The sequence below is a fragment of the Nannospalax galili genome, unplaced genomic scaffold (assembly GCF_000622305.1).
Source record: "Nannospalax galili isolate Female #2095 unplaced genomic scaffold, S.galili_v1.0 scaffold32, whole genome shotgun sequence".
NCBI classification, from domain to species: domain Eukaryota; kingdom Metazoa; phylum Chordata; class Mammalia; order Rodentia; family Spalacidae; genus Nannospalax; species Nannospalax galili.
Genome location: NW_008335297.1, coordinates 1,269,340 through 1,282,114, shown reverse-complemented (window position 1 = coordinate 1,282,114; position 12,775 = coordinate 1,269,340). Strand labels below are relative to the sequence as shown.

The following is a 12,775-nucleotide window of genomic DNA, read 5'->3' as shown; positions in this document are numbered from 1 at the left end:
ATTAGTTTTAGTTTGAGGTGTATTTTTTCAGATATTAGAATTGCAACCTCTGCTTGTTTCTTAGTGCCATTTACTTGGAATATTCTTTTCCATCCCTTCACCTTAAGGTAGTGCCTGTCCTTGAAGGTGAGATGGGTTTCTTGCAGACAGCAAGAAGACTGATTTTGTTGCTTAATCCATTCACTTAGCCTGTGTCTTTTGACTGGGGAGTTCAGTCCATTGATAGTTAAAAGTTATTATTGAAAGATGTGTATTGGTTGCCATCATTTTGATTGCTGTTTGCATTCTTTGTCTAACTTTGTGTTTCCTCAATTATACCTTTATTTATTTTTCTTTCGTTGCCCCTGGGAAATAGCTGTTTCTTTCTCTGTTCTTTGTATTGCTTCAAATATTCTTTCAAGGGCTGGTTTCATAGACATGTTTTTAAAATTTTTTCATAATCTTTGAGTGGCCCAATTCTTCAACTTTATCTTCCAGTGCCGATACTCTGTTTTCCATTTCATTCATTCTAGTGGTGAGGCTTTCCCCTGTTGTTCCAAGTTGACTTATTGAATTTTTCGTTTCCTTCTTCATTCTCTGAGTTTTCTTCAAAGTTTCTATCTCTTTTGTGAATTCATTCAGAAGTTTATCCCTATCTTCTTTTATTTCTTTGTGTGTTCTTTAAATTCACTGAATTCCTTGATCATTTTTATGATTATTCTTTCAAATTCTGTATCCTGAGTTATCTCTAGGGGATTCTCCTTGTAGAACTCTGCTACGGGACTGGTGGAGTTTGGTGGGGACCTAGTGTTTTGGCTTTCCATTTTATTATTCTTTTGTTGTGATTTTGGCATGTGAATTTCTTTTGTTGTTTGTGATTCTGATATGAAAATTAAGTTGAAGTTTGCTTCTGTTTGTATTATTGGGGTGCCTTGGTCCTTTTCTTACTGGTTATGTAAAGCTGGTTGGTCCAGGTTTCAGGTTCTCTCAGGTTTTATTTTGGAGGGAACTGATGGCTTCAGATCAGCTACTCAGAGGCTCCCACAGAGGCCCAAGTCAGGTTCCAGTCAAGTACACTCAGGCTTCCTTCTAAGGTTTGGACCCTTACTAGCGAGAACTCAGGGCAAAATTTGGGACGTTCCCTAAGGGGGTGAGGGCTGATTTTGGGACTCTCAGTTGGTCTGCTGAGTTCTAAGCCCCTATGCCAGAGGGAGGCCAGAATAGGCACCCTGGAGGTCTGCTGAGATCTTAGCTTTATCCTACCAAACAGCAGAGGTCTGCCCCGGGACCTTGGGAGGGGCCTCACATAGTCCCAGTTAGGGGGTTGGATGCTCACCAACACAAGGGGGCAAGATCCAGGTACTCTCAGGTGGTCCTTTGAATTCTCAGCCCCTATGCTAGAGCACCTTATGTATTTATTCTTTTCAATGAATTTATAACCTATTTCTTGGTTCCTAATCTACATTTCTGTTCTCAAGTAAGAATCTTTGCTTTCTAGATGTGAAAGTTAATTTTAACTGTCAACTTGACCCAATCTAAAATCACGAGGGAAGGGAGTCTCAAGGAGAGGTTGTCTAGATTGAACTTCCCTATCTGCATGCCTATGAGGGATTTTTCTTTTCTTTCTTAGACAGTGTAGGAATGACATAATATGGACAGAATCTGGACTAATGACTTTTATTAGACTTTGCAACAAAAAGCTACTGTTTATAATATAAACAAGCTCACTAAGCCATGTGCTCTTGTGACCTGGGCATAGGACCTTGATCCCTTAGGATCCCACTTCACCCTCCACCCACGACTGTGAATGAAAGTTGGGTATGCTTGAATCAGCAGATCAAAGCCAATTCATATTCATTCACATTTCCATCCTCATAGGAAGCAGTGAGAACCGAGAAGTACGTTCAACAGGGTGACGGTATGTATGAGATATCTTAGGCCTAGAGATCAAAGGGCAAGATTCTCTGACAAGATATGGGTAGATTCAAGCTGCAGTTCCCCAATTCATGATGGAGAAACTGAATAAAAGGATGGGTGAGACCTTGGAAACACAATTCCATGAGACATCAGAAGGCACAGGTGATGCTCAGAGTTCATGCCCACTCTTAAAATTAATGCTAAGAGTCAGGCTGATTATTTATTCAGGTACAACCATAATGTGGCTTAATAGTGTTGCAAGACAGGGTCTCACTATGTAGCCTTGGCTGGCCTGGAACTTGATCTATAGACCAGGCTAGCCCTCTGCCTGGCTAAAATTGGTTCCATATTGCAGGGAAATTCTTTTGCAGTGCTGGAAGTTTACATAAATGTAGGGCCTCACAAGGTAAGGTAGTCCTCTATAGAGTAAATTCAAATACCAAAAGTTAAAATGAGAGTCAGGCAAAACAACTTCCTATTAAAGCTCATTTTGCAATTATAATGAACCAAATAAGCTAGTTTATAATGAATTTGAGGTATGTATTTAAATCTGCAAGTGGTGATTAACTAAAAAATAAAATGCCACAGACACACTCTGTATGCTAAAATTAAATATTAAAAGGCTTTTACTAAAAGTTATCAACTACCAAATTTTGAAAAAGTGATCATGTCCACTAATTGCTTCCACTAAGCCCTCATCAAAAGTTTCATCATACACAGGTCATATTTATAAGCTCCTATAAATCCCCTTATCAGTAGCATCAAAAATATCTGGCTAGTTTGGCATTATTTACATGCAGTGAAATTTACTCATTTTACACGTTCTGTTTGGTTATTTCTGGGAACTGTATTTAACCATGTAACTATTACAATAATCAAGATTATCTGGAAAAAGAAAAGTGCTATACAGGACACTAGGGGAGAAAAGACATTAACAATCCTACCCAGAGCTGAGTCCTGAATGCTACAATACCAACCTGCCAGGCAAGATATGCCCTCTGATGCAATCATGGCATGATTATTACAGAGGTAACCAACTGATTTCTGACTGGATTTGAGGATTTGAAGACTGCTCTACAGGAGAGAAGTCAGAGCTGGCACTGTAAATCTAGTAAAAAGCCTAGGCTGGGGAAGTCACAGGCTCTAAGAGGGATCCTGCTGTTTGCTAAATGGACATATTTATACTCCTAAGTTTGTGCTTCTCTCAACCTTGGTCAGGGAAGCTTCTTTTTAAGTGGGCAGCAGTTAATGGTCAAAGTACTGAGAGTAAGCGATTGTAAGTGCTCAGCCCCAAAGGGACATTTATATCAGCCCCTACCCCCAAAGCACAGGGAATATCATGGAAGAGGGGACAGAAAGAGTAAGAGCCAGAAGACGGAGAGGAGTGCTGTGAAGGCTCCTTCTAGTCACAACATGTTTATTGCACTCATTAACTCATAGCAACTGTGGTTACCCACAGAAGACTTGAACAAGAAGATCAAGCCAATCAAAATTCCAACATCGATGGGTGAGGGGTGGGTTTACAAGGCCCTAACCCTAGCTGAGGAGCTATTGGCAGTTGATGGCTGTTGGGGGAAAGAGAGTAATTTTTTGGGGGGGGAACATGACTCCTGTTGCGTTGTCCATGCAACAATGGATGGTCCTATACCCATGCACATATGGGAGGCACCAACTGGATTCAGTGAATTATAGAAGAAGGAAGAGGAGGGGGGAGGAAGGGAAGGAGAAGGAGAAAGAGAAGGAGAAGGACAAGAAGAGGGGGTTGGAGGGGAGGAAGAAGAAAAAATGAAGTTGGAAGGGGATGTATTGGAGGGGCATCAGGTTGGGGAGTCATGAGGGAAAAGGGGTGGATATGAACAAAATTCACCGTGTACATCTATGAAATTGTCAGATAATAAAAAATTATACAAATGCATACATACACACACACACCTGTAAAAAGTTAAGAGTAGTGGCATGAACCTGCAATCCCAGCACTCGGGAGGTAGAGGCAGGAGATCACGAGTTTAAGGCTGGGCTGTGCTACATACTGAATTCTATAACAGCCTGGGTAACACAGTGGAGCCCTGGTTCAAAAAAAAAAACCAACCAACCAACCAAACTATCAGAATAACAAAATCTTCAAACATGTCCCTTAGAAAATTCCTTATGCCTCTTGGAACTGTCTCCATCCCAGCAACCAGCCTACCTGTAGACCTTAGATAGTCTGCCTTTTCTAGAAGTTTCTATGAATAGAATCATGATACTTTCTGTTTTGTGCCTGATTCATTTCACTCAACTCAACACAGAGCTGAAGAGCGGCCTTCTATGGGTGAGCAGTAGTATTTTGTGATACAGCTGCCTCACAATTTAGGTTTGCCTGCTGACAGATAATTGGGCTGCTTCCAACTTTTTAAAATTACAAATAATGCTGCCTTGAATGTGTGTTGGAAGCTTTCCTCCAATTGTTCACCTTCTCTAGGAGAAATGGTAGAAGCAGGCTCTCTGGGAGACAGGTAGACAAACTGTTACAGTGCGTGCTTCACCTTCCAGGAAACTGCCACATGGCTATTGACTACCTGTTTATCTTCTTGAAGTGTCTGCTGTTTAAGGTAACCTTTTAAACAAATGCCTTCCTTCCTTCCTTCCTTCCCTCCCTCCCTCTCCCCCTCCTTCCTTCCTTTCTTTTCCAGTGCTATAACTGAATTTAGGGTCTTGCACATGCTATACAAATGCCCTACCATCAGCTGTCACATCCTCACTCTGAAAGTGGTATATTTTTTTATTATAGAGATGTAAGAATTGTTTATATGTGTGCAGGTGCCCTCAAAGGCCAGAAGAGGGTGTTGGATACCCTGGAGGTGGGGTTACAAGTGGTTGTGAGGTGTCTGACATGGTTGCTAGAAACTGAACTTGGGTCCTCTGGAAGAGCAGCAAGTGCTCTTAACCATTGAGCCAGCTCTCAACCCCTGAGAAATCTTTAATTTTTCTAAGCTTTCAACAGTAATTAACTTCAAGATTCAAGAATGAGGAAAAGAAATTTCCAAATCCTAAATTACTATGTTTTTTACAGCAGGTCTTGACATGGTTTTGAGAGTAGGTTATCATTAATCACAGCAAGGGAATCACTGTTCCATGTTACGTTCTATTAAGTATGTAAGGGGTCAATTCCACAAAGAAAGATATAGTAATGCATGAGTAAGTTATTATTAACATACTGTGACAAAATTATATATTTTCATAAGATGTAAGAATAACACTGACAGATTTGGCAATACAAAATATTAAAGGAGGGGGCTGAAGAGATGGCTCGTCAGTTAAGAGCATGTACTGTTTTTACAGAAGACCCAGGTTCGAATCCCAACACCCATATGGTGACTAACAATCATCTGTAACTCCAGTTCCAAGGGATCCAACGCCCTCTTCTGTCCTCCATGGACACTGCATGACACGAGTACACTTATATACATACAGGCAGGCAATATACCCATACATATAAAATAAAAATAAATAAATCAAAAAAATTTAAAAACAAAGGAGGAAAATGTAGTGCTGAATAGATGCCAAATAAGTATCATTTAAAAGTTGAAAGTTATGACAAATAGTCCAAGTATATATTACTTAAAGGTTATTCTTAATAGATATTTCAAACACTTAAGCACTAACTGCAATGTTTGCTTTGTGACAAATAGTCCAGATTTAGAAAAGTTCCTTCATGTTATGCTGATGTTGGTCAAACTATTCAAGGAATCCAAGTAAGGCATTAGATGACATATTGCTTCATATAAACTTTTCTCCTGCACTGATGAAAAGCTTCTGTCTGCTTGCTCTGGTTTTGCTATTAAAATCAACACCATTTTCCTAATTCAGACTTTACATCCACTGGTTTTGCAGTAGCGAATTCCACCATCATATCCAACCATCTTCCCACTGCATTTCTTTAATAATATATAAACTTTTGTTCACACACAAAATCCTGTAGCCTATATTAAGCATTCAGACACCAGCAAACACCAGTTGGCATTCTAAGAGTCTATGGTGTAGCACCTGGATGTGTTAGCAAGGCTCAGTGTAACACAAAACCATGTTTCCAAATTGCTCATTTTAGGGCTATCCCAAAATTGATCATTTGTTGAAACAAGATTCACAGAATTCTTTTAAGTTGTTCCTATATGTAAAACATGGTGTGTTTTTATTGCCGAGAATGACTCACAAACACACAATACGATGAGAAGGTACCAAGCCAGGCCTTTCTTTTCTCCATCCCCTGGTTCTTGAGAGTTCATCTGGGCTCCATGCATGGGTTGTATTCTTGCTCTTAAGACTTGTTGCCATGAACAACTTTGAACTAGTAACACTTATGCTGACCTAAAACTCCTGACTTCTCAATTGACTTTTCTCATAATTTGGAATAACATGCAAGTGTCCCTAGAAATCCCAGGGAGGGATTCCTACATGGAAGCAGCACTGGAGCTGAGCTGACTACAATGTGTAGCTGGATCTGTGGACCGTTCTTCTGTTTCCTGTCAGTGTGTCTGACAGCACCAGTACACTACTGCACGCTTCCATCACTGTAACTTTACAGTGAGTCAGACAAGCAGAGTGAGCCCTTCTACCTGCTGGGAAGGGTGTGATACTGGATGGAGTATCAGTCGCCTTTCATCGTCAGGTGCTGCTTAGTTTACAAAGTTCTCTCATGTTATCCTCATATGCAACCACTTAAAGCTGAACATACTGCTTTTGTGAACAAGATTTCTCATCTCAGAAGTGGCTTCTCCCTGACTGTAAAGCCAGTTAACACAACTGAGGCTATATTCCTAGGCCGGTGCTCTGGGCTGCTCTATAACCTCCTTCCTCATCCTCCCAGGGTTCTGCAAGTCTCCACTGGAAGAAATCCCTGCAGGGGCTTAAGTAGCACACAGCCTGCAGGATTCATTCCTCTACACAAAAGCAGTAAGGCAAATGAGAGACACCAAACCAGTTAATTTGTTCTGAATTATATATATATAATCAACATGGTTTACATTTCATTATAAGGACAACATAGCTGAATAAAAGTGTATTCTAGTAAGAGGCAGTTAAAGGACCAAAGAAGGTTGAGGAATGTAACACTGTGCAAATCACCTCAGACAGCAAAATGAATTAGAAAAATGTGGGTAAGTGGGAGCAAGAATATGCTTTCTTATTGTATTCACAAATTCAACACACTGGAGTCACATTCCACTAGCATGACTGTTTCTGTGTTTTGGGGAAAAATCTGAATGTAAGGTGGGGGTTGATGGTCAGCTTGGACTCCATTCAGAAGCCAAGTCCCCAAGAAATCACCAATAAACTACAATTCTTATTTGTGTGTGTGGAATATGTGTATATGTCTGTGCAGGTGCCAATGTGCATATGCAGAGGCCAGAGGAGATCAAGTGTCCTGCTCCATCTCCGTTTTATTTCCTTGGAGCAGGGTCTCGTACTGAACCTGACACTTGCTGTCTTTTCACCAGCAAATCTCAGTTATCCTATCTCTGCCACTCATGGTGCTAGTTACAGGTGCATGCATGGCCTTGCATGGCTTTTTACATGGGTGATAAGAATCAAACTCAGGTTGTTATGTTTGTGCACAGGTGCTCTTACTCATTGAGTCATCCTCCAGCCCTAGGATTCCTATTTCTAATAACTTAAATGTTAATGCTTACTAGGATATGTCTGTGTGACAGGTACACAGTTATGAAGGGCATCTCTTATGGAATGGGAGCATATGCCTGAGACAGAGAGACAGAGAGAGAGAGAGAGAGAGAGAGAGAGAGAGAGAGAGAGAAGAGAGACAGAGACAGAGAGACAGAGAGATTGAGATTGACTTTGTATGAGCATATAAATACTTGGTCCTCAGCATATTTTTAAACATGAGACAGTTTAAGAGAAAAACAATGGTTCATGACTATAAAGAATTGATTTCATTCAGGGCTGGAGAGATGGCTCAGTAGTTAAGAGCACTGTCTGCTCTTGCAGGGGACCCAGGTTTGATTCCCAGCACCCACATGGGCTACGAACTGTCCTTAACTCCAGTTCCAGGGGAATCCGAAGCTCTCTTCTGACCTCTGCGGCATTGCATGACACAGGTGCACTCACATACATGCAGGCAATACACTTATACACATTAAATAAAAATAACAAATTATCTTAAAAAAGAATTGATTTGCCGGGCATGGTGGTGCATGCCTTTAGTCCCAGCACTTGGGAGGCAGAGGCAGGAGGATCGTTGTGAGTTCAAGGCCAGCCTGGTCTACATAGTGAGTTCAGGTCAGCTGGGACTACAGGGAGACCCTGTCTCAAAAAGACCAAAAAAAAAAAAAAAAAAGAATTTATTTCATTCAATCAGAAATGCTTTTTTATGGGGGCTAGAGCGATGGCTCGGCAGTTAAGAATGCTGGCTGCTCTTGAAGAGAAACCAGGTTCAATTTCCAGGACCCACATGGAAGCTAACAACCATTCATAACTCCAGTTCCAGGGGATCCAACATCCTCTTCTGACCTCCATGGGCATTGCACAACACGGGTATACTTAGGTACATGCAGGCAACACACTCATATACATAAAAATAATAAATCAGGGGCTGGAGAGATGACTCAGCGATTAAGAAAACTGGTTGTTCTTGCAGAAGACCTGGGTTCGAATCCCAGCTTGCACATGGCAGCTAACAACTGTTCATAACTCCAGTCCCAGGGGATCCAACAGCCTCTTCTGACCTCCGCGGGCATTGCACGACACAGGTGCACTTACCTACATGCAGGCAATACACACATACACATAAAATAAAAATAATAAATAAAATGTAAAAAAGAAGAAACATTTAAAAAATCAAATATTTAAGATACTCAATCTGGACTCTTGTAAAAAGCATTTCTTTTTTAAAAATTGTATTTATTTATTTTTATTTTTATATGCAGATGAACACTTTGGTATATGCAATCCCTGAGTGCAATCTCTAGTACTGAAAAAAAAAAAAATCAGGATTTGAAATATGCCTAATTTGTCTGTGGAGAGAGGATCATACCTATAAAGACAGCAGAGCATGTGCCAGCAGCAGATGTTCTTTGCTCTTTGTTGAGGAAAGGTAGGGAGAAGGGTACCAAAGAGCTAGGCCTAGAGGCACAATGGTAGTCCAAGTGTTCTATGAAAGGTAATTCATGTGATAGGGCCCTACAAATAGGAGGCCCCATACACCTGAAAGAAGATGGTAAGGGGTGGACCTGTATTCACAGGTCTAAGTCTCTACTAGGGTCTCCATCACATTCTAGTGGAGCAGCATTCCATAAGTCAGCAGGAGTCAGACCGGAAGCTCAGCCTCTGGGAAAAGAGATCCTCTGGTAGAAGCCACAGACTCAGGACACCAGGTACAGTGTGGGAGCAGAAATGGACAGGCAGCCATCCATCCCCAGATACTAGAGGCTGGTAAGAGCCCTCTTCCTTCTGCCAGTTTATACCCTACAAGCTAAAAACTGAGTCTTCCCAGATGATACTACACATAATGCTGAAAAACATAAAGCCTTCCCCTAAGAGCAGCAATCAGAAAGTGGTAGGAAGTCTTAGGGTTTCTACTAAACACTGGAGACCCTAGCCAATGTAGTACAGCAAGAGAAAAATAAAATTTATAAAGTCCATCGAGGGGAAAGAAATACAGCTGTCAAATAATCTACAAAAAGTTCATTGAATAAGTAAATTTATAAGGACACATGATCAAAATATAAAAATCAGTCGTGCCCCTCCTAGGCGCAAGGAACATAGTGGAGGAGGAGGCATAAAGATCAGAATAGTTAAGGGAGTGGGGGTGGGGTGGGCTAGAATGCTGACTTTGTCAAGGACAGGGAAGTGGCTCATTCCTCCCCTCCCAGAGGATTTATAAGCAGGTAAGGGACAATGGGGGAGTTTACAGGTGCCAGTGTACTTGTAAGCAAACCCTCACCCACATCCCATCCCGAAAGCAATCCTAATGAAATTCATTGGGTTATAAAAACAAGAACAAGAAAGGCCATGGAAGTAGAAGGGGGTGGGGGTGGGCACTAGGCTAGTTGGGAGGTGGAAGGGGATTAGTGGGAGTATGTGGGTATAAGTATGACTGAAATACATTATGTCATAATGAAATGTATTATATAAGTTAATATATGCTAAAAACATTAAAAAGACAAAAATCAGGGTTTTAAAAAATATTACAAATGAATGACTGGAAATCAAACCTTTAAGGAGCATCCCAAAGCAAAATATTTAAGGGAAACTTAATAAATTACATACAAAAGCTGTATGCTGAAAGCCGTAATATATTAATGAAAGAAATCAATGAAAGACTAAGTGAAAGGATAGACTATGTTCATGGATGATAACACAGTATGGCTGAGACGTTAATTTTCCCCACAGTCACCCACAGATTTCACCCAGTTTCAATCAAAGTGCTAGCAGAATTCTTGGAGAAAATTACAAACAACTCTGAAGAGCAACGATGAAGTGTACATCAAAGCTCAAGGTTCATTATAAAGCTACAGCAATGGAGACAGAATGGTCTGACGAAAAGACAGACACAAAGAACAATGGAATGAGAGGAGACCCACACTGCAGATATGGCCAAATGACTTCTGACAAAGAGGTCAGGGTCATATGGTAGAGAAAGGATAGACTTTTCCAAGAAATTTGCTAAAATGGCTGGATGCCTAACATGCAAATATAAACTTAAACCCTATGGGCGTGCGGGTTTCACGGAGCGCCAGCTGCTGGGCGTGGCACCGGTCTCCCTCACGCCGCTGGGGGGACGTGGGGCGGGTCGCGCACCACGTCTGCTGAGACTCTCCGCTACCGGGCCTGGCGGCTCTCGAGGACCACTGTCAGCTACCCGGTCGGGTTCCGTCCCAATCTACCGAGCACTCCCTCTGGGTTCGAGATCTGTCAGCTGCCAGGTCACGAGGGGAGGTGCGGGACGGCTAAAGCAGGGTCTTCGTGAGTCGATGACAGAAGGATAGCCCCCCCCAGGGAGACTGGATCTCAGGATTTAGTGTTACAGCTTCAGACAAGTGACTCAGCTCAGATCTCAGTGATTCAGCTCCAGCTTTATTGGGGTAAAACTAGGGTTATTTATAGTGTGGAGACAGTAGAAAAAGCCTTAGCTGATAGGTGCTCCTGGAATGCTTCATTTACATAGGGCGGTGGGCTTCTATCAGGCTATCAGACAATGCCTGATTAAAACCTGGTAGTTTCTATGCCGGAGGTCATGTATCTGTGACGGGCATTTCAAAAGTTAAGTCAGGGAGGAGAGCAGAAGGCGCCCCGCTGAGAAGGGGAGTCTCCCCATTTGCGCCGAGCCGGCTTGCGGCTATCCAGACATGGGGAGACTGCTGCCCTAAACAGCAGGGGTCCCCAACATCTCCCCCTGTTTGATTTAAAAATGGAGAAGGTGCCATCAAGTGCCATCACCAGCCCTAAGGGCCAACTCATCTGTCTCAGGAGAATCCAAAGTCTGATAATTGACCATGACCTGTTTTGTAGCAATTTTCAGTAATGACAGTGATTTGTTGGTGAAGAAATCTTATAAAACAGTGAGCAAGTATCAAAATAATATACAGTATTACTGGGGGGCCAACAAGGGGTTACTAAAACCAACCTAATTGTTTGGTGGGTGAAATCTTGAAAATGGATCATTACAGAGTGTTAACATTGGTTTCAACAACATTTGGTTCATTTACAAAGAAACAGCATTTTTTCCCAATACTATACATGTCCCCCCATGTTTAGCCGTTCTTTTGTTGTGGAGCACAACCTTGGTGAGAGAGTTCATTTGTTGTTGGAGAGATTCCAGGCTGTCAGTTGCAGATACCACTGCTTGGTCCAGCTTGTCACAGCCACAGCAGGATAGGGGCGTCCATGCTGTACTGGAGAGAGTAAGGTTAGTGAGGCATTTGTATTAGGGAGAGTGGGGGCTGGCTGAAACGTTGGTGTTAAGCAGGGTAAAGACAGCCATGAGGATGACAGAAAAAGAAGCTCTGGGGGGGCATCTGTGGCGAGCAGTTTCCACTAGGTCATGGATTTCTTTCCAAGTGATCCGGTGTGGCTTTGGGTGTCGTCTCCACCTCTTTCTTTTCTTTGTCTCTGACAGGATCGTGCAGGCCATCTTTTTCATGGGCGGGGAGGTGTCGGACATTTTTGTCTGGAACCCAGATAGGCTTTGGTTGATCCTGTGGAAAAACACAAGCAAATCCTCTCCCTGTTGTTAACAATGGATCTGGTCCTTTCCAGAGTCCATCAAAGGGGTCTCTCCATTTGACCATGATGGGTGGTACTGGGTGCTATTTCAGTCCCCAGAAAGGTAATGGGGGGACTGATTGTATTTTATTTGTTGCAATTACAAACCCTTTTGCCTCTAGGGTGTTTATCATAGCATCTTTTAAATCTTCTAGAGAGGAATCCTCATCTTGCCAGACCAAGAGGTCATCCATATAATGATAAACATGCAGTCCCTTTTTTAAGAGGGGTGCTAGTGCATTAGCAACAGCCTCTGGGCATATTGTAGGACTATTTGCCATGCCTTGTAGCAGAACTTGCCCTTCATATAGATCTGCAGGACCAGAATTGTTAATTTTTGGAACTGAGAAGGCAAAATGTTGGCAATCATTTTTGTGCAAACGGATGGAGAAAAAGCAGTCTTTTATATCTAGGACTAACAGGGGAGTATTAAGAGGGATGGCAGAGACCATGGGTAGGCCTCTTTGGGGTGACCCCCATATTTTCATGGCTTTATTTATGGCTCTAAGGTCCTGTAACAGTCTCCATGTCCCTGTCTTTTTCTTTATTACAAAGACTGGGGTGTTCCATGGGCTCCTGGAGGGCCTAATGTGACCCAGCTGTAGCTGTTCTTTCACAAGTTGTT

General features: G+C 42.1%; 1 protein-coding gene across 4 annotated transcripts in view; it reads right to left on the bottom strand.

Annotated features, from left to right (window-relative positions):
- Parn (poly(A)-specific ribonuclease) overlaps window positions 1–12,775 on the bottom strand; it is a 219,066-nt gene that overhangs the window by 17,206 nt on the left and 189,085 nt on the right. For 3 of the 4 annotated variants that reach the window (XM_029561999.1, XM_029561998.1, XM_029561997.1), the window contains one exon: window positions 11,417–12,083. The exons of the other annotated variant lie outside the window; for it this stretch is intronic. In XM_029561999.1, coding sequence (XP_029417859.1) covers window positions 11,813–12,083 — 271 coding nt within the window. In that variant the 3' untranslated portion in view covers window positions 11,417–11,812. Of the gene's footprint in view, window positions 1–11,416; window positions 12,084–12,775 lie in introns of those variants that run through there. 4 annotated transcript variants of the gene reach the window in all.